The sequence below is a fragment of the Aythya ferina genome (assembly GCF_964211825.1).
Source record: "Aythya ferina genome assembly, chromosome: 23".
In the NCBI taxonomy this organism is placed as follows: domain Eukaryota; kingdom Metazoa; phylum Chordata; class Aves; order Anseriformes; family Anatidae; genus Aythya; species Aythya ferina.
This window is the reverse complement of record NC_140321.1, coordinates 4,682,637-4,703,368: the sequence shown is the minus strand read 5'-3', so window position 1 is coordinate 4,703,368 and position 20,732 is coordinate 4,682,637. Positions and strand designations below refer to the sequence as shown.

Here is a 20,732-nt window from a genome sequence, read left to right as displayed (position 1 = left end):
AAAAAAAAAAAATCGAAAAAAATAAAGGAAAAAAAATCCTAAAACCCAAAAAAAAAACGAAAAAAAAAAAAATAAAAGAACCGAAACCCAAGCGAACCAGGGAACCGCACAGTCCCGCCAGCCATACAAAGCCGAAATTGGGATTTTTGTCATTTTTTTTTTTTTTTATTATTTTCTGCATTTTTTTTAAACCTACAAAAACACTCTTTAAATATTAGAAAAGAAAGGTGATTTTTTTTTTTCTTTTTTTTTTTTTTTTTTTTTTTTTTAAGGTAATTCACGAGAACTTCCACCTCGGGGACCCCGGGGCTCGGTGGTGGCAGTGCCAAAAAGCACTCAGCTTCGATCCTCTCGCAGCGCAAACGCCTTTTCCCCCAATTGTCGGCGCTGTAAGAATTTTTCAGTTTTTAGTTTTTTTTTTAACAGAAAAAAAAAAAAAAAAAAGCACGGAAAAATAAAACCAAAAAAAAAAAAAAAAAGGTGTTTGTCTTTTTTTTTTGTTTTTTTTTTGCCTTTTTTTTGTTTTTGTTTTTGTTTTTTTCGTTTTTGTCGTACTAAAAACACATCCACTAAAACACGATGGGGATTGGGGGGCTGGGGGGGGGGGGGGGGGCAGAAAAAAGGGCTTGGGGTTCCCCTTAGGGGATGGGGGGGTGGGATTAAAAATTGGGGTGTGGGGGGGGGGAAAAATGAAAACCCCAAATTTGTAATTTTTTTTTTTTTTTTTTTGGGGTGGGGGGGACACGCGGACGGACGGACGGACATTGGGGGGGGGTTTCTTCTGGGCCCCAGTCCCGGGGGGGGGGGGGACACCTAGGGAGGATTGTCCGTGTGGGGGCACCTGGGTGAGCCCCCCCCCCCTTCTTGCAGGGGAATTTTCCCCAAAATGGCGTTTTTCAGCCCGATTTGAGGGGAGAGGCCGTGCCCCCCCCACGGCATTGAGGGGGGGTCCCCGGTTGGTTGGGGGGTGACCCAAAATCTTTGGGGGGAGTGGGGCTGGATGAGGGGGGGGCACAGAGCTGGGGGGAGGGGCAGGAAGCCCCCCCCTGCAGCCAAAAGAGCCCTCGATGCCCCCCCCCCAATAGACAACCCCCCCCCCCAAGCTGAGATTTGGGTCAAAAAAAGAAAGAAACGGCTAAATTAAAGCACAAGAGGAACCCCCCCCCAACCCCACCCCCCCATCCTGGGGGGGGGGGGGCCCTGCAGAGCCCCCCCTCAAAGCCCTGTCCCCCATCCCAGCTCCTCTCCAGGGACAGGATTTGGGGGGGGGGGTTACACAGTTTATGCCCCCCCCCCCAAAAAAAAAAAGATTGGGGGGCCGGGGGGGGCGTTTTGGGGAAGGGGGGGGCCGGGAGCCCTGCGGGGAGGTGCCCTGGGATTGCTGGTGCTCGGGTCTGCTTAAAAAAAGGGGGGGGGGGCCCATTTAAGGGGCCACCAGGGCCCCCCCCATGCACCCACCCCGGTCCCCACGGCCCCTTTGCCCCCCCCTCATAGGGCGGGGGGGGGGCATTGAACCCCCAAAATGAACCCAAACCGCACCAATATTTACAGTGGGGGGGGGGCAGTGGGGGGGGGGGGGGACAGGACCCCCCCCCAGGTCCCAGAGGGTGAAGGGAGAGGAGCGGCTTCACCGGGGATGGACGGGGAGGGGGGGGGGGGGGGGGGGGGGAATAAAATATATGGGGGGGGGTTAAAAGGGGGACGGGGGGGGTAAAAAAAAATAAAAATGGGATTTTTCTCGTTTTATAAAAAGGAAAAAACCAAAAATAAAATAAAATACAACGGCACAACACCCACCGACAACACGGCCCCCCCGCCCCCCCCGCATTGGTCACTGCGCAGCCGGGACCCCCGGGGGCAGCTCCCCCCCCCCACCCCAAAACCTCCCCCAAAATCGTCCCCCCCCCACCACCCCAGCCCGCGCTTCAACCTCCCCCCCCCCAAAAAAAAAAACAAAAAAACAACAAAAAAAAGTCCCCGGCGGCGGCGCTCGGTGCCGTGGGTGCGGAGATCTCGGTGCAGCTTCTGTACAAGGTGGGGGGGCCCCCAAAATTCGGGGGGGGGGCGAGCACGTAAAGGGAATTGGGGCCGGGGGGGGGTTACGGGGGGGGGCATCACCCCCACGGCTGAGTCCTGAGCAGCTCGGCTCGTGCCCCGCGCCCCCGCCGGGAGGGGGCTGGGGTTGGGTTTTTTTTTTTGGGGGGGGGGGGGGGGTTTAAGTTTTTTTTTTTTCCTGTTCGTTGATTTTTTTGTCGTTTTCTTAAAAAAAAAAAGTGTGTGGGGGGAGGAAAGGGGAATTTTTCGTGGTGGTGGTTGTTTTTTTTTCTTTTTTTTCCTACTTTTTGTTTTTTTTTGTTTTTTTTCTTTTTTTCTCGTTTTCTTTCTAGAAAGTCCGGAGCTGGCAGCGAGGGCGAGGAAATGGGGGCGAACCTCCGAAAATAACGACCGGGAAAAAAAAAAATTAAAAAAAAAAAAAATAATAATAACGTCGTAAAAAACAAACAAAAAAAAAATCACGTCCCTCCTCCCCCCCCCCCTCAACGAGGAGGGGTCCGTGGGGTGGGGGGGGCACACACGGGGCTCGCCCCCTCCTCTCCCCCCCCCCCCTCCCCGTAGTGTGAGCGTGGGGGGGTCCCTCCGGCTCCTGGGGGGCTGGAGGAAGAGGACGATGGAGGAGGGGGGGTGAAAGGAAAAATTTGGGGGGGGGCAGGAAAAAATGGGGCGAAAACCGAGGAAGCGGGGGGCGTTACGGGGGGGGGGGGGCTCAGTTGGAGTCGGAGTCGGAGGAGTCCCCCGAGGAGGAGGAGGAGGAGGAGCTGCCCTCAGAGTCGTTGTCGTCCTCGTCTTCATCATCCTCATCCTCATCGTCCTCGTCGTTCTGGGGGGGGGCGAAAAAAATAAAGAGGGGGGGGGGGCACAGATCAGCGTGGGCACCGGCCGGTGGCTCCCCCCTGACCCCCTCTATGTGTGTCTCTGTGCCCCCCCCCTCGCCCAGCGCGGTGCTCGGGGGGGTGCTGGTGGGGCTGGGCTGGGGGGGGGTCAGGATGGGGGGGGGGATGTAGGGCTTGGAAATGGGCTGGGGGGGGGACACGGGGACACCCGGGGGGGGGGTGCGGAGCAGCGCGGCCGCGGGGCCCTACCCTCAACCTCTGCCCCTGCTGCGGACCAAAGGGGGGGGGACCCCCCCCAAATTGGGGATAAACTACTTGGTTGTTGGGGGGGGGGGCTGGATTTTTTGGGGATGGGGGGGGGGAAAGGAGGCGCCTCACCTGCGGGGGGGCGAGCACAAGGCACGGACACGGTTTCTGGCCCCAGCGCCATCCAGCACGCTCTGATTTCGGCTGCCCCGGCGTAAAGCTCTGACTCTGGTGACTTACTCGGCATCCCCACTGCCGCAAACGGAGCCGAGACCAGACTCAGTACCGCCGCCGGGGGGGTGGGGGGGGGGCACATGTGGGGGGGTGGGGGGGTTGGGGGGGGTGGGGGGGCTCTGCTCTGCTCGCCGGGATTTTGGTTTGGTTTGTTTCGGGGGGTGGGGGGGGCTCCCCGCGCCCCCTCGCGCGCCCCGCGGCTGCTCCTGACTACGCCCCGCGGCTGCTCCTCGTGACCCCCCCCCCCCGCCGACGACCCCCCGGGGACACCCCAGCGCCACCGTGCCCCCCCCTTTCACCCGGTCCCCCCCCCGCGATTGGATTTCATTTTTCATTATTTCATTTTTCCTTTTTTTTAATTTCATTTTTTCATTATTTCATTTTTCCTTTTTTTTATTTCAATTTTCCTTTTTTTTTTTAATTTCATTTTTCCTTTATTTCGTTTTTCCTTTTTTTATTTCATTTTTTCATTATTTCATTTTTCCTTTTTTATTTCATTTTTTTCCTTATTTCATTTTTTCATTATTTTATTTCATTTTTCCTTATTTCGTTTCATTTTTCCTCATTTTATATTTCATTTTTTCCCCACCCCGATGCCCACCCCGCAGCCCTGTCCCCAGAGAAGGGGAGGGGACCGAGCGAGCGTGACCCCCCCAAAAAACTGTGTCCCCCCCCCCTCAGCCTCACCTCGTCCCCGTCCTCGCTCTCCTCCTCGCTGCTGGACTCCGAGGAGTCGCCGCCTTCCTCCGACGAGTCCCCGTTGTCATCGTCGTCATCTTCATCTTCATCATCATCCTCCTCCTCCTCTTCCTCGTCGTCGTCGTCCTCTGACTCCTGCGGGGGGAGTCGTCGGGGGGGTTGGTGGTTTTGGGGACGCCGGCACCCCCCTGGGCTCCCCATCCTCATCCACGAGCTTTTGGCTTTTTTTCCCCCCCCCCCCCCACATCTCGTTTTTTCCCCATTTCTTCCTGAAACGTCCCCAAAAAACAGCTCCTGGAGCAAAACCCGAGCAGGGCGGGATTTGGGGTGGGTTTTGGGGTGGGATTTGGGGAGGGGGCTCGTGCTGCTGCCCCCCCACCCGTGGTGCCCCCCACCCTGGGGACCGCGGGACTCACCGACTTGGACTGCATCGTGGGCTTCATCTTGGGGTTGGGGCCTCGGATCTTCCCTATGCTCTTGCGTTTCTGCCGGGGGGGGGGACGAGGAAAATCCTTTAGAGCAGCGGGGCGTGAACCCAGCGCCCCCCCAGCACGGAGAAAACCCCACCCCCGACCCCTCGTGGGGGCTCCCCGAGCCCGGCGCCCCTCCCGCACGGCCCCAAGGTGGTGGTCAGGATGTGGCTGTGCCCCCCCCCCCCAAAACCCACCCCGAGCCCCCCCCCAGGACTCACGTTGGAGGTGTGCTCCTTGTAGGCAGCCCGCTCCTGGGGCGAGAGGCTCTGCGGGACAGAGGGGGGGTCAGGGACAGAAGTGGGGGGGTCAGGGACAGCGCGCCTCGCATGGGATTCCCCTCCCCAAACGTGCATTTTGTTAAAGCCCTTTTAGGTTAAAAACCACCTGCTTTAGGTTAAAAATGCCCCCGTTTTAGGTTAAAAAACCGGCCCCTTTAGGTAAAAGAAACGACCCCCTTTTGCTTAAAAACTGCCCCCTTTGGGTTAAGAAAATCCCACCCCCTTTGGGTTAAAAAAAAAAGACCCTTTAGGTTAAAAAAAACACAAACAACACACAGCCCCTTTAGGTTAAAAAACGCCCCTTTTAGGTAAATAAACACCTTTAGGTTAAAAATACGCCCCTTTTGGCTAAAAACCAGCCCCTTTTGGCTAAAAACCAGCCCCTTTTGGCTAAAACCCACCAGTTTTAGGTTAAAAAAAACGCCCTTTTAAGTTAAAAATTAGCCCCCTTTTGGTTAAAAACTGGCCTCTTTTGGCTAAAGACCACCAACTTTAGGTTAAAAAAAACCGCCCCTTTTAAAAAAACAGCCCCTTTAGGTTAAAAAACACCCCTTTTAGGTAAAAAAAACCCTTCGTCTTTATGTTAAAAATACACCCCTTTTGGTTAAACCCAGCCCCTTTTGGCTAAAACCCGGCCCCCTTTTGGCTAAAAATCACCAGCTTTAGGTTAAAAACCCCGCCCCTTTTTAAAAAAACAGCCCCCTTAGGTTAAAAACCAACCCTTTTAGTTAAAAATCTCTGCCTTTATGTTAAAAATACACCCCTTTTGGCTAAAAATCGGTCCCTCTTGGCTAAAAACCGGCCCCTCTTGGCTAAAAACCGGCCCTTCTTGGCTAAAAACCACCAGCTTTAGGTTGAAAAAACCACCCCTTTTAAAAAAACAGCCCCTTTAGGTTAAAAGCCACCGCTTTTGGTTAAAAACTAGCCCCCTTTAGGTTAAAAACCGTCCCCTTTTGGCTAAAACCCCACCATCTTTAGGTTAAAAAACTCGCCCCTTTTAGTTAAAAACTAGCTCCCTTTTGGCTAAAAACCGTCTTCTTTTGGTTAAAAACCCACCAACTTTAGGTGAAAAAAACAGCCCCTTTAGGTTAAAAACCACCCCTTTTAGGTAAAAAACCTCCACCTTTAGGTTAAAAATACACCCCTTTTGGCTAAAAAATGGCCCCTTTTGGCTAAAAACCGGCCCCCTTTCAGCTAAAAACCCACCTAATTTAGGTTAAAAAAAAAACACTCTTTACAAATTAAAAACTAGCCCCTTTTTGGTTCAAAACCGGCCTCCTTTTAGGTTCAAAACCGCCCCAAATAGCTCTGAAACCGGCGTTTTCTCGGGGTGAGAGACTGCACCGTGCATCCCCGGCTCCGGGCCACCCCGGGGTGTCGCGGTGGCACCCACCTTGAGCCAGACGTCGAGGTGCACCTTGTACTGCTTCTGCTGCTCCTCCGCCAGCTTCTTGTAGTGCTCCTTCTGGCCCTGCGAGATGCGCTGCCAGCGGCTGCCGATCTCCACCATGCGCTCCTTCAGCGGCAGGTGGTTCAGCTCCCCGTTGGACAGCAGCTCCTGGGAGAACTTCTGGTAACCGTTCCTGGGGGGGGGGGACACCGAAACGGGGGTCAGGCAGGGTGGCGGGGGAGCGAGGCGCCCCGCAGCACCCCTCGTGCCCAAAGCGCGCCCGCGGTCCGAGGGATGCTCCCCAACCTCCCCAACTTCCACCCCCGGGGATGCTCGGGGGGGCTTTTTGGGGCCCCCATCCCCGCCGTACTCACATGGGGGGCTTCTTGGGTTCTCCCTGGAACTTCATCTTCTTGGCGGAGTTGGTGGAGCAGGGGGGGGCGCGCATCTCGCTCAGCTCCCTCTGCGCAGGGGGGAAGAGAGGGCGGTGAGCGCGGCACCGGGGAGCTGCAGCGGGGCAGGGGGGTGGTGCGGGGTGGGATTTTGGGGGCGGGGGGGGGAGGGAGCCCACCTCGTATCGCTTCTGGTCCTCCGCCGCCTTCTTGATCCACATCAGCTTCTCCTTCTTCTCCATGTTGTTCCAGGTGGCCTCCATCGCCTTCAGCGCCTTCCCCCGGTCGTTCTGCGGCAGGGACCAGGTTAAACGCGCCGAGGGCACGCGGGTGCCACTGGGGGGGGGTCACAGGGGGTGTCAGGGCCTCTCCCCACCTTGAAACGAGCCAGGTAGTCCCCGATGACGCTCTGCTGCCAGATCTCCTCGGCTGTCTTGGGGGATTCGGGCAGCTTGCCGCGCTCCTCTTTGTCCGAGCCGTGCTTCTTCTCCGACTGCGCCTTCATCGCCGCCTCCCGCGCCTTGTACTTGGCCTGCGGGGGGTGGGCAGGGGGTGAGGGGGTGCACGGCCACAGGGGGCACAAAACCCACCGTGGGGGGCACAAACCCTGCCATGGGGGGCACAAAACCCATTACGAGGGGCACAAACCCTGCCATGGAGGGCACAAACCCCACCACAAGGGGTGCAAACCCTGCTATGGGAGGGACAAAACCCATCACAGGGGGCACAAATCCTGCTGGGGGGGGGCAAAAACCCCATCACAGGGGGCACAAAGCCCACCAAGCACCGGGAGAGGACAGGACGCCCTTCCCCAGCACCACCACAGCAGCCCCCCACCATGCTCAGACACCTCAGGACCCCCCCCTCCCAAGCTTCCAGCCTTTAAATTGAGGCTCGAGGACCCCCCCTCAGTGCTGCAGGGTTTTAAGCCATGAGGCTGCACGGAGCGGGCACAGCCAGCGGCACCCGGCACCGGCACCTCGCTGGCACCGTGACGCTCCCAGGGGATGACCCCCCAAGCTTGGGGGGGGGGCAAGTTGAGCCCCTGGCAGCAGGACGGGGACAGGCGGCGTCCCCAGGGGGTGCAGGATGGGGATGGAGGCGGCGGGGGGGGGCACCGACCTTCTTCTTCTCGGAGAGGTCGTTCCACATGCGGGCCAGCAGCCGGGTCAGCTCGCTCTCTGACAGCTCCGGCCGCTCCTCCTGCAGCTGCTTCCTCTTCTCCTCCGAGAAGATGAACATGGCCGAGATGGGCCGCTTGGGCTTCTCCGAGCTGGCCTGGGGGGGACACGGGGCGTGGGTGGGGGCGAGCACACGGCAGGACCCACATGGCACCTTGGGGTGCCAGTAACCCCATGCCGTGTCCCCGTCCCGTGCCCACCCCGTGCCACGTCCCCATCCCGTGCCCACCCCGCTCCCCTCTCACCTTGCCGGTCTCTGGGGAGGATTTTTTGGACGCGGGACTCGTGGCACCTTTCCGGTTGCTGCCCAGCATCTTCTCCTCACCCAGCACCCGCTGCTGCTCCTCCTCGGGCAGACTCTGGGGTGCAGGGGGGAGACGTGGTTAGAGGGCTCCGGGCATGACCCTAACGAGGCGCTGGGGCAATTAGCGACTGGGGACACCGGGGACAGGGCACCAAAGCTCTCAGCCGGCTGCAGAGGCCACAGCACGAGCTGTCCAGCCCCAAAACCCACTGCGTGGGGGTCCGCACACCTCACCACCCCCTCCCCGGGCACCATCCACCTTCCCCATCTCCACCCCCGGTGCAGCCGGTGCACGGCTCCCGCTGGGTTTTCCACCCCGTGCCCTCGCCAATGGGGCCGGGGCCACGTCACGTCCGCAGCGCCGGGGCTGGGGGGGGCCGGGGGAGCTCCCCCACCCACGCTGTGGCCCAGGGAAGGAAGCGAGAGGCTGGCAGCACCCGTGCAGCCTCCGCTGCTCGCAGCCTCCCCCCTTCCTCCCGCACCGCCGGCTTCCTCCCCGTGCCCCGTGGGGTTCAGGCTCCGGGGATCACACCCATGTGCACCCCCCCGTGGTGTAAAGCCCTCGGTTTTGGGGGAGCAGAGTGGGGCAGCATCAAGGCACGCCCTTTAGTGTGCTGCGTGAGCCCCCCCCCCAAGCAGAGCATCCCCGTTTTTGGGGTCTCCAACCCCCCCGTGCTCACCTCCAGGAAGCGGAGCAGCTCGATCTCGTAGTCTTTCTTTTTCTGGGGGGAGAGGGGGGGGACACGGGGTTATGCAGAGATCTCCCCCCAGCCCTATTGCTGCCTCGTGTGCTCGCTGATCCCCCCCCCCAACACCAACAGCAGCCCCCACCCACCACGTGCTGCTCCCACGTGCACACAACCCAGGGAGGGGACAACTTGGGGACACCGAGGACGGGCCCCAAGGATGGCGGGGGGGGCTCCTCCCTACCCCAAATTCCTCCTTCCCGCAGCTCCCCGCTGCCCACCTGGTCGCACTTTTTGTGGTAGGCGTCCTTCTCCTTCTGGGAGAGCAGCTTCCACTGCTGGCTGCACAGCACCATCCGCTCGGTGCTGGGCACGTCCTTCATGTTGGCCATCAGCTCGGCGCAGTACAGCGAGTAGCTGTTCCTACAACCCACCGAGGGGCGTCAGGGGCAGCCCACGGGATGCTCACGTCCCCCTCCCAACCCCATGGAGACGGCGGGGTGCTGGTAGCCCCCCAAAAAAACCCGGCCACCCCCCAGGATGGCACCAGCAAAGCGCTGCACGGGGGCGGCTGCGCTGCGGGAGAGGAGGCTGGGTTGTGCCCCAACCCCAAGCAGGCAGCATCACCCTAAACCTCATTTATTTAGGTTAATTTAAGGAGCCGATTTATGGGGGTGATGCTTGTGGTCCCAGAAAGTGCACTCAAAGGTGGGCAGCCCCTCCTGAGCAGCTCCGAGGGGGGGAGGAAAAACCCATAAGAGACTCGCAGAGCCCAAAGCAACAGCTCCAAGATGGGGATAAAAACCCCATAAGGGACTCACAGAGCCCGAAGCAACAGCTCCAAGAGGGAGGGGGGGAAAAAAACCTTAAGGGACTTGCAGAGCCCAAAGCAGTGGCTACAAGAGGGGTGGGGGGAAAAACATAAGGGACTTGCAGAGTCCAAAGCAGCAGCTCCGAGACGGGGGGGTAAAAACCTCATAAAGGACTTGCAGAGCCCTAAGCAATGGCTCCAAGAGGCTGGGAAGGAAAAACCCCGTAAGGGAATTGCAGAGCCCAAAGAAGCGGCTCCAAGACGCTGGGGGGGTAAAGCCCCATAAGGGAATTGCAGAGCCCAAAGCAGTGGCTCCAAGAGAGGGAAAAAAACCCATAAGGGACTCACAGAGCCCTAAGCAGTGGCAAAAAGAGGGGGATAAAAACCCCATAAAGGACTTGCAGAGCCCAAAGCAGTGGCTCCACGAGGCTGGGGGGGAAAAACCCCATAAAGGACTTGCACAGCCCTAAACAACAGCTCCGAGAGGGGGATAAAAACCCCGTAAGGGACTCACGGAGGAGGCTTGGTGGGTCGTCCGTCGAACTTGTCCTTGAGCTGGCGCTCGGCCTTGGTGAGCGTGGAGCGGGTGATGCCCTCCTCGCTGAGGTTGAGCTCGGGGTGCTTCTGGATGTAGTCGCGCATGATCTCCTGCACCGAGGGACGCGAGGAGAGCGGTCAGGGCTGGCTGCCGCGCTCCCCGCCTGGCCGGGGGCCGCAGGAGGAGGAACGAGAAGCCCTAAACCGCCCTAAATCCTCTCCCCTGGGGCTCTTCGCCCGTCCCCAGCGTTGCCTGGGGAGGCCGGGCTCTGGCTAGGGACCTGGCTGAACCCCACGCTGCCTATCGGGGCGGGTGTCGGGGGGGGGCTGGGAGTGAAATGGGGGGGCCAGCGTGGCGGGGACGGGGCGAGGCTGCTCCCTACCTCGTACTCCTTCCGCTGTTCCAGGGCCTTATGAATCCATTTCAGCCTCTTTTTATCCGAGAGTTGAGACCACTGCTTGCCCAGCGACTCTTTCACCTCCTTCGTGGTGGCCTGAAAACCCAAAGCCAGAGGTGAGGGCAGAGGGGTAAAACCCACAAAAAAAGGGGAAGAATGGCAGGGGATTGAAAAAAAAAATAGCGGGGCTCGCCCTCAGCCCCGGCAGGAGCCGGGGGGGCCGCAGGGGGGCCGCGAGTCGAGCTCGTGGCCAGGGAAGGGGGTGCGTGCGAGTGGGGGGCATGGCCGGAGGTGGTCGGGAGGGATGGAAATCTCTGCGCTGGCAATCTGCCCTGCCTGGTGCGGAAGGCTGTGGTCACCCCTTCAACTGCAGGTAATAAAACGGGGGGGGGGGCTGACCCCCCCCCACCCACAGAGCCTCTCCTAGGTGTGTGGAGCCCTTCCTTACCTCCATCCGGAGCGCTGGCAGCTCCTAGCGGCTTCTTCTCCCCTGTGCGTGTCCCCCCCCCCCCTCCTCCTCCAAAAAATATGCTTCTCTCGTTCCCCCTCGTGCCCCCAGCGGCGGGGTGCGGGACCCCCCCCAGCACTCACGCTCACACTCACTCCCACCCACCGTACTCACATCTGGGCGCACTTTCAGGTAGATTTTCTTCTCGTGGTTGTACCACAGCTGCTGGGGGGTCTTGGGCTTCTCGGGGACGTCGGATTTCTTGGCGTTCTGGATGAGGTCCGGGTGGTCTTCCCTTTACCCGGCAGGGAGGGGGGGGGCAGCGTTATGGACGTCGCCAGTAAGAGGGGAGCACACCTAAGACCCCCCCATCAAAGGGTGACCCCCCCTGTAGGGTTGGCACTGCGCAGGCTCGATGCCAGGGCGGCCCCAAAAAGAGCAGGAGGGGTTTGGGACGGATCTGAGCCCATCCTTCTGGGGGGTGCGAGCCACGAGCATCCCCTCAAGACCCTGGGGCTGCACCCCTGGGGCAGCAGGAGGTGGGGGGGGCACCAGGACCCCCCTGGGCGGCAGCAGACAGGCTCCAGGGGGGGGTTTGGGGGGAGCGAGGTGGTGGCCTCAGCATTTAGCAGGGCCACCAGCAGGGCTCCTGCCCTCCTTTCGCAGCCCCTATCCCTCAGAGCTCGGCTGCTCCCCTGCTCTCGCTGCCCGCCGAGGCTCCCAGCCACGGGGCTGCTCACGGGGAGCCTTTTTCCAGCCCCCCCTTTCCTCCCCTGCCTTCAAATCGCAGCCCCCGGGGGGGGGTTTCCTCATGGGTGGCACCCGGCGGGGGGGGGGCTCGGTGCTTCCTGCTCACCTGAACCTCGCCAGGTTCCTCTCAAACTCCTGCTTCTCCCGCTGGAAGTCCTGGATGTATTTCATCTGGGGACAGCGGGGAGGCAGAGGGGGCTGTCAGCACGGGGAAGGGGCACGCAGACCCCACCGGCCCCCCTGCCCCCAATGGGGGCTCCCCAGCCCTGGGACCGTCCCTACAGCTCTGCAATCCCTCCCCAATCTCCTGCCTCCATCCCATGGGCAGCCCCAGAAGGGCACCAGCCATGGGCGAGAGGGCACCGAGGACTTTTTTCTGCTGCTGGTGACAAACCCAGCCCGGGGGGGGGGGGGGCTCCTGGGGCAGCCGGGCTCCGAGCCCCCGTGCCCATGGGGCTGGAACGTGATTAACGCAGCGTGGGGCTCCCCACGGCACAGCCACCGCCTGGTCCTACGGGGACAGACAGCCAGACAGCCTGCACAGCTCTGGGAACCGGGACTGGGACCAGCAAGGACGCCTTACTGGTCTGTCTGGGCTGAGCAAGCAGCCGGGTGCACCGCCCTGCCCAGGCAGGAGCTGGGCCCTGCTGGTTTTACTGGGAGAGCTGGAGGCGCCGGCGCACCAGGGGAGCCTCGCTGCCCCCCGCCCGCCCGCCGTACCTTTTTCTTCTCGGGAAGCTCCTTGTATTTCTTGGAGAGGATCTTGGTGAGATCCAGGTTGCTCATTTCGGGGTGAAGCTTGGCGTATTTGGCCCGCTTCTCCATGAAGAAGCGGAAGTAGGGGGTCAGGGGCTTCTTGGGGAAGTCGGGGTGTTTCTGGGGAGAGGGCAGAGGGGCAGAGCTGAGTGCCCGCACACTGCACGGCCAAACCCAGCCCCTTCCCAGCCCCTGGACCACCGGGGGATCAAGCCCCCCAACCCAGCACCCCATGTGGGGACAGCTCAGCCCTTTGGGGACACGCTAGGGACAAGGGCTCCCCACCCAGGAGCTACCCCAGAGCTGGACAGACATCTCCAGCACAGCCTCCAGCCCTCAGAGCTGCGAGCACGGAGGGGAAACTGAGGCAGGAGGCGGCGAGGTGACCCCCCCCTACAGCAGCGGTGCCCCCGGGCTGCCCGGCTGGGAACAGGACCCGGTGTCCCTGGGGCTAAACTCGGATGCAGGCTCCTGGCACCGCGTCTGGCCACATCCAACCTGCCCCAAATTTGGCCCAAGCCCAGGGCCCTCGGCCACGGAGCTGCCTCGGGACGCGGGCACGGGGCCAGGCGAGCCCTGCACTGCTCCCACGGGACCCCCAGCCAGGGTCCATCCCCATGGCTTTACCTTGAGCTTTTTGCCTTTGTAGGGATTCTTCACGTGCTCCTCGGCATCCATGATGAGCTCTGTTAGGGTCCGGAACTTCCTCACCTGCGGGGAACAAAGGGACACGAGCGTGAGCAGGGTTTCCTCATGCCAAAATCCCATCCCAGCACCCAGATGCCTCCCACGGGGCCACGTCCTCTACAGGAACAGGCAATGGGGATGGAGGAGCTCGGACCCCAAGGATGCCCAGACCCCAAGGATGCTCAGACCCCAAGGACGCCCAGACCACCGAGGCAGTGAGCGTGGTTACCTCGTTGGAGATCTCCATCCACTTCATCTTGCACATCTCCCCCGAAAAGTCCTTGAAAGCCACCTTCTCCCAGTCGAGGTGGGACTCGGTGGTCTTGAACTTGCTGCCATCGTTGGAGGGCAGGTTGTTCTTCATGCACTCCAGCAGGGTCAGCATGTCCTCCTGAGACCAGCGGTCTGCGCACCGAGAAATGGGGTCAGCCGCGGACACAGGGGGAGAGGGAGAGGGGCAGGAGGGGGAGAAGGAGGAGGAGGAGGAGGAAGGGGAGAAGGAGAGGAGGAAGGAGAGGAGAAGGAGAGGAGGGGAAGGGGAGAAGGAGAGGAGGAGGAGGAAGGGGAGAAGGAGAGGAGGAGGAGGAAGGGGAGAAGGAGAGGAGGAGGAGGAAGGGGAGAAAGAGAGGAAGGGGAGAGGGAGAGAGAGGAGGAGGAGGAGGACAGGGAGAGGGAGGAAGAGGAGAAGGAGGAGGAGAGGAGGGAGAGGAGGGAGGATGAGGAGAGGGAGAGGAGGCAGTGCCATGCATGGTCCCATCCCTCCCGCAGCTCCCCAGCCTGCAGCCCCCATTGTGCCGTGCCACTGTCCCGGCTGTGCCACCCCCACGCCGAAGGGGCCGTGGCTGCCACCATCGGCCTGGGCACGGCTCAAAAATCCACAGGGAGCCACCCACAGACATCCGCCCGCCCCAGAGCAAAGCCCCACGGAGCCGGGGCCGGGTGGCAGCAGCGCCCACCAGTCCCAGGGAAACTGGGAAACCCACCCAGGGGGTGAAAACGATTCCCCCGGAGCGAGGGGACCCCCCCCCAGCACCCACCACAGGGAGCGCCACACTGACCTCCGCCAAGGTCGAGGCGCAGGGACCCCCGTGGTGATGGGGACCGGGGGGTCCAGCACGGCCCACGGCCCCCCATGGGGGTCCCACCGGTGCAGGGTGATGCTTACAGCACCCTTGGGTGCCCCCCTGGCTGCCACCTCCCCGCTGGGGGGGCACGTCCCCTGCTCCTCTCCTGTACACGGCCGCTTCTGGGGGTGTTTTCCCCCAGCTCCCCCAAAACTGAGCGCCCTCTCCCCCCCCCGACCTCTGTACACCCCCTGCCCGAAGACCCCGGGGGGCTCCATCCCCAGGCGTTAGGCCCCTGGATGCACCCGGGGGGGGATTCCCCTCTGCTCCAACTCCCCCAGGACAAAAAAGCCACCTCCACGGCTACCCCCACACTGGGCTGGGGGTGGGAGAAGCCCCCCCGGGGTCCCAGACCCCATTAAAGGACCAGTGGGACACACAGGGGGGGGGCAGCGTGGCCAGGAGCTGCTCCCTTGAAGGAAGCTGCTCCAGGCAGGGATGCCCCAGCCCCAAATTTTGGCTTTTCCCCTCTTCCCACCCATTTCTCAGCAACGAGGCGGGATCAGGCCTCGGGGGCTGACTCCCGCTTTGCTTGTGCAAATCGGGGAGAAATGACCAAAAATCAGCAAAACCACGGTGTGAAAACCGAGCAGGAGCAGGCGAGGCCCCCAAAATCCTGCCCCCAGCAGGGCAGGGCAGAGCCCCCCTGCCTCAGTTTCCCACCTGGGGGCACCCCCAGACCCCAGAGACCCCCCCAAGCCGGCTGCATCCCAAATAGCAAAAATAATAAAAACCCTGAAAATAATAAAACCCACAGAGGCCAACACGGCACCGTCACGACCAGGCCGGGCCACGCATCCCCCCCTCCTCATCCTGCTTCTGGCCTTGCAGCAGGCACAGAAGGGGGACAACGGGGCACAACAGGGACCCCCGTGTCCCCCCCAATACCGTGTGTCCCCCCCCATAGGGCCAGGCCTTGCCGGGAGTTCACCGCGAGGCTGAACCAGGCCCGATTTATCCGCGCCTGGGCCCGATTTATCCCGGCCCCGCTGGCACCGGCCGGGCTGCTCTATATCGGGATCGCCGCCCCGCTGTAATTAAATCCCCCTAAAGACCCGGCGAGGGACACGTGCTGCAGCCGGCGGCGCTCAGGGCACCAAACCCATGGCAAAAAAAAGAGGGGACGGGGCAAGGGGCACCCCGAGACACCGGGGACGGGGATGGGGACGGGGCCGGCACCTGCCCGCAATGGGGATGGGGTCAGCACGGGGGGCTCCGGGCTGGGGTAGGAAGCTGGCAGAGCCCCTCTGCCTGGGCAGGCCGCCCCCACAGCCGCCCATTTTATTATTATTTTTTTTTTTCCTTTTTTTTCCTCCCCCTTTTTCAATAAAAGCCCAAGCTCTGATGTCATCCCGGGGTCTGGAAGCCGGGGGCCCAAGGTAACGGCTCGGCGGCTTAATTCAGCCCAGATGTGCGCGGGGCGGCTCCGGCACCTCTTTGTGCCAGCCCTGACCCAAAAACAGCCTTTCTGATGGCAAAACCAGCCGTTTCCACGGGGGTGGGGGGGCACCCACGCACCCCACACTGGTGCCGGGCAAACACCCCCGTGGAGGATCAGGGCTTGTAGGGTTGGCGCTTGTAGGGTCGGGATTTGTAGGGTCGGGCACCGAGCTGCGTGGATCGCCCCCCTCCCCTAAAAACAGCCCCCCCCAGCATCCCAGCACGGTATGGGGGGGGGGGGGGGGGTCCCGCGTCTCACCTTGGTTTTTGGGAGCTGTCATTTCCAAGTCTGCAGGGCACTCGGCGTCGCCGTTCATCCTCCACCTGCCTGAGGCCAGCGCGGTCCCCGCCGGTGCCTGGCGCGCTACCCTCGCTCAGTGCCGCTGGGCTCTGCGGGCAGAGCGAGACCCCACGCTAAGCACCCCCTGCGAGGGGGGGGGAGGCACGGGGTGCCCACCCGGGACCCCCCCTCACCCCCAAAACCCACCCGCCCGCCCGCCCGCATCCCCCCTGGTTCTGCTCCCCGCACCCTGGATGCTGCCAGCGCTGTGAGATTTGGGGTGGGGGCGAGGATTGGGGATGGGGGGGGGTGTAGGGGGGCAGCTCGGTGCCCCCATGGATGGGGGGGGGCAAAATGGGGTGGGGGTGTCCCCGAGGTGGGGCAGGGTCCAAGGGGGATCGCAAAAAAGCCTGAAGAAGGGGATCTGCAGGGAAAACGCATGCACCCCCCAAACCCAATAGGGCTCAGAGGGGACCCCCCCAAGGGGGGGGGGCAAAGGGAGGGAGCCCCCAAAAGGGGGGGCTCAAGGGGAGGGAGCCCCCAAAGGGGGGGTCCCGAAGGAAGGGGGCCCCAAAATGGGGATGCCTGAAGGCAGGAACAAGCAGATCCTATGAGACCCCCACATGGGGGGGGTCTTAATGTCCCTTTGGGGTGCTCTGGGGAAAGCCCCCCCGCACCTTTATGGTGGGGGGAGAGCAAAGCAGGGCCGGGGGGGCACTCTGATGGCGGGGGGACCCCCACAGATCCCAGGGGGGTCTCACAGATCACTGGGGGGGGCAGTTGGGAGGCCCCCAGAGCCGGGGGGGGGGCACACTGAGAGCCTGGGGGGATTTGTGGGGGGGCTGAACCCCACGGGGGGGGTCACAGGGGTGGAACCCCCCGGGGGGAGGAAGCCTAAGGGGGGGGGGGGGGGGTGCAGGGCTTAGTAGCAGGCTGCAGGCCCTGCAGGATGGCAGCGGGGGGGTTAAAAAAAAAAAAAGAGGGGGGGGGAGGATGAAAATAAGAAGGGGGGGGTGAAAAGGGGGGGGGGTCACAACGCGGCGGCGCGGGGGGGCGGCGCCGGGGCACGGCTGGGTGGGATCGCGGCGGGGGCCGGAGGGGAGGGCGCGGGGCGGGGCGGGGGGGGGAGGACGGGAGGCGGGGGGGGGGGCGGTCGGAGCAGGGGGGGGGAGGGAAAAGAAAGGGGGGGGGCAAGAGGAAGGGGGGGGGCTCACGGTGCGCGCGCACGGGGATCCCCGGGCGGGGGCGCGGGGTGGCCCCGGGGGGGGGGAGGAGGAGGAGGAGGAGGAGGAGGAGGAAGGGAGGGGGGGGCCGGGTCCCGGTGCCCGGGGGGGGGCCGGAGGAGGAGGAGGAGGAGCGGGGGAGGAAGGGGCCGGGCCGGCGGGGGCGGGCAGCCCGCACATGCCCTGCGCAGCCCCACGGCGGAGCCTCCTCCTCCTCCTCCTCCTCCTCCGGCAGGAACCGGGTGGGACCGCGGCGCCCCCCGGCCCCTCCAGCCTCCCTCCAGCCCCCCCCCTCCTCTCCTTCCCCCCCCCCCCGGGGCAGACAATGGGGGCTACCCCATCACCCCCCCCCCCTTTTTTTTTTTTTCCTCCCTCCCCCCTTATTATTATTTTTTTTTTTTTTCTCCTGCCCCATCCCCTCCAGCCCCCCCCCTCCCCGCGGTTACCGGGGGGGGGGGGGCTCGGGGCCGCTCCTCCGCCGCCCCCGCGGCGCACAATGGGCTCGGCGCCCTCCTCCCTGCGCAGCCCCGGGTTAGAAAGCCGAGCCAAACCCCCCCCCTCCCGGGGCTGCAAGCGGGCAGGGGGGGGTCCGGCGGAAAAAAAAAAAAAGGGTGAGGGAGGGGGGGAAAAAAAAAAATAGGGGGGGAAAAAAAAAAAAAAGAAGGGGGGGGAGCAGCCCGAACCGCCGCAGCCCCAGCCCCGGAGCCGCTGGGGGAAGGAGAAGGAGCAGGAGGAGGAGGAGGAAAGCGGGGGGGGGGCAAGGGGGGGGCGGGGATGCCCGGTGGGGGCGGCCGGGCAGCTGCAGAGCCGAGGGCAGCGCGACCTCCCCGCAACGACCCCCGGGGAGCGGCTCCTGCCCACCGCCAGCAGCAGCAGCAGCGGCCGCCCCCCCCCTCCAACCGAGCCGCCCCCCCCTCCTTCTCCTCCTCCTCCTTCTTTCTTCCTCACCCCCCCCCCCGCCGACCCCTCCTCGCCCGGCGGAGCCCAGAGCCCCCCCACCCACCCAGCGGGGGGCCGGAGCCCCGCTCCCGGTGCGGGGGGGGGGAAGAAAGGGAAGAAAAGAAGGAGGGGGGGGGGAGAAAAAAAGAAAGGGGGAGAAGGGGGGAAAAATGAAGGGGAGATGGGGGGAAAGGGGGAAAAAATGAGGGGGAGATGGGGGGGAAAAAAAGGGAAAAGGGGGAAAAAAAGGGGGAAAAATGGGGGAAGGGGGAATGGGGGGAAAGGAGGAAAAAAGGGGAGAAGGGGGAACGGGAGGAAAAAGGGGAAAAAGAGGGAAAAAGGGGAAAAAGAGAGGGAAAAAGGAGAAAGGGAGGAAAAAAGGAAAAGGAGAAGGGAAAAAGGGGAATGGGAGGGAAAAAAAAAGAGAAAAAGGGAAAAAAACGGGGGGACGGAGGTTAAAAAAAAGGAGAAAGGGGAGGAAAAAAGGGAAAAGAGGAGGGAAAAAATGGGAAGAAAAAAAAAAAAAAAGGAAAGGGAGGAAAAAAAAAGGGTAAGAAGAAGGGGAAAAGGGGGCAAAAAGAGCCGGGGGGGGCGGCGGAGGGGGGGAGCGGGCGAGCCCGGGCACGCAGCCGCCGGAGCGGGGCCGCAGCGGCCGGGCGGGACTCACCGGGACCGGGGAAAAACAAGCGGGCAGCGCTGGAAGCCTGCCCCCGAGCTCCAGCTGCGGCAGCCGGGGAGGGAGGAGGGCGAGCGGGAAGGAGGGAGGGAGCGAGGAGGAGGAGAGGGAAGGCAGGGAAGGGAAGGGAAAAGGAGGAGGGGGGGGCAGCGAGGCCGCCGAGCTCGGGCGGCTTCCCCCCCGCGCCGAGCCCCAGCGCGGTGCCCCCCGACGGCGGAGCGCGGCCGGGCCCGGCGGGGAGCGAGCGGCGGCCGCTTCCTGCCCGCGGGGGCCCCGGCGGAGAGCCCCGGCTCCATTTTCTTCCCTTATGGTGTGCCCCCCCCCCCCCCTCCTTTCCTCCCTTAGCACCGCCACCCGCCCCCCCCCTCCGAGCCTCGCCGCCCCCTCGGTTCGGGCTGGGGGAGCGAGAGTGGAGAATGGAGAGGGAGAAGGGGGGAAAGGGGGTCCCCGCTGCAAAAAGGGGGCCGGGGGGAGGAAGGGAGAGGGCGGCGGGCGTGGAGGGGGGGGGGGCCCCGGAGCCGCCATGCGAGGAGCGAGGTCCCCGAATGGCGAAACGAGGTCCCCGGAGGAGAAAAGGAGGCCCCCGGAGGAGAAAAAGCCGAGGCGCCGCACGCGAAATAAAGCCCCCGAATGGTAAAAAAAAAAAAAAATAATAATAATAATAAATAGAGAAGTCCCCGATGGAAGGAAGGGAGAAAAAGTCCCCGAAGGAAGGGAGGAGAGAAAGGCCCCGAATTAAAAAATAAAATAAAATAAAATCACCGAGTGGAAGGGTGAAAGCGCCGAGTGGAAGGGTAAAGTCGCCGAACGTAAAAAAAAAATAAAATCAAATGAAATGAAATCGCCCAACGTACAAAATAAAATCCCCGACCGGGAGAGACGAAGTCCCCGGGTGAGAAAATGGAAGCGCCGCGTGAAAAATAGAAATAAATCCCCGCGCGAGGGAGAAATTAAAAATTACCAAAAATAAATAAATTCAGCCCCCCGAGTGTGTAAAAAAAAAAAATAATTAAAAAAAAAAAAAGCCAAATCCGCGAAGGGAAAGGGTTTCCGACACCCCCCCCCCGGGCCGAGAACCGAGGAGCGCGGGGTCCCCCCCGGCCGGGCTCGGCTCGGGTCCCCCGGCGGGGCCGCGACGGGCGCGGGGGTCCCGCGGCGGGGCCGTGTCGGGAGGCGAAAAAAAACCCTAAAACCCTGCAAAAAAAAGGCAAAAAGAGCCTGGAGGAGGACGGGAGAGGGGGTGTCCGCGTTCCATCGAGCCCCCCTCCCGGAGGGGAGCCGGCTGCTGATGGTAGAGGGGAGGCGGCGTGCTGGTGCTGGTGCTGCTGGTGGTGCTGTGGGGGGGGGGGGGCGCACCCCGAGGCGCCTCCTCCGTCGAGCGGCCGCGGGGCTCGGCGCGGCTCCGGCACCTACCTGCGGGGGCTGGGGCCGCGGCGGGGCCGGGGCTCGGCGGGGCTCGGCGGAGGGCCGGGGCGGGGAGCGGCGCGGTTGAACGGCGGCCAGCTCTGCAGCGCGGCTGGCCCCGGGCGTGGACGCGCTCCAGTCCCCGCAGAGAGCTCGCGCTTCCCCCGCCTCCATGGCGCTGCGTTTTGCTCTTCCAATCAGCCGGGCTCTGCGCGCCGGGGTCCGCCGCCAGCCTCGGCGCTCCCCAAGCGAGAGGAGCGGCAGCAAAGCGAGAGGGAGCTGCGGCCGAACCCCCCCCCCACGGCACACACACACACACACACACACACACACACCACCACCACCACCCCCCCCCCTCTTCAACCCCACGGCAGCACCGCCCGGCCCCGTCGGTTCCCCCCGCCGCCGCCGCCGCCGCTTCTGCCGGCTTCGGGGAAGAAGAGAGAGAAAAAAAAAAAAAAAAAAAAAAAAAAAAAAAAAAAGGG

At 62.5% G+C, this 20,732-nt stretch overlaps 1 protein-coding gene across 10 annotated transcripts; it reads right to left on the bottom strand.

Annotated features, from left to right (window-relative positions):
- Window positions 1-2,313: 2,313 nt before the first annotated feature.
- On the bottom strand, window positions 2,314-20,395 carry UBTF (upstream binding transcription factor). Of its 10 annotated transcripts, none has more exons than XM_084496260.1 (22): window positions 20,257-20,395; window positions 15,985-16,115; window positions 13,391-13,566; window positions 13,102-13,185; window positions 12,439-12,594; window positions 11,825-11,889; window positions 11,134-11,263; window positions 10,506-10,616; window positions 10,100-10,233; window positions 9,056-9,197; window positions 8,769-8,810; window positions 8,030-8,143; window positions 7,726-7,881; window positions 6,980-7,135; window positions 6,783-6,893; window positions 6,586-6,674; window positions 6,215-6,404; window positions 4,762-4,809; window positions 4,487-4,555; window positions 4,059-4,205; window positions 3,270-3,389; window positions 2,314-2,878 (listed from the first exon to the last, which is right to left on the bottom strand). In XM_084496260.1, the coding sequence occupies exons 2-22, from the start codon at window positions 16,040-16,042 to the stop codon at window positions 2,765-2,767; spliced, it is 2,412 nt and encodes an 803-aa protein (XP_084352386.1). In that variant the 5' UTR covers window positions 16,043-16,115; window positions 20,257-20,395; the 3' UTR covers window positions 2,314-2,764. The 10 variants fall into 10 exon arrangements, with proteins under 10 accessions (XP_084352386.1, XP_084352391.1, XP_084352388.1 ...); XM_084496265.1 differs by having other exon boundaries at window positions 11,143-11,263; XM_084496262.1 differs by lacking the exon at window positions 20,257-20,395 and adding an exon at window positions 19,606-20,172.
- Between the last annotated feature and the right edge of the window lie 337 nt (window positions 20,396-20,732).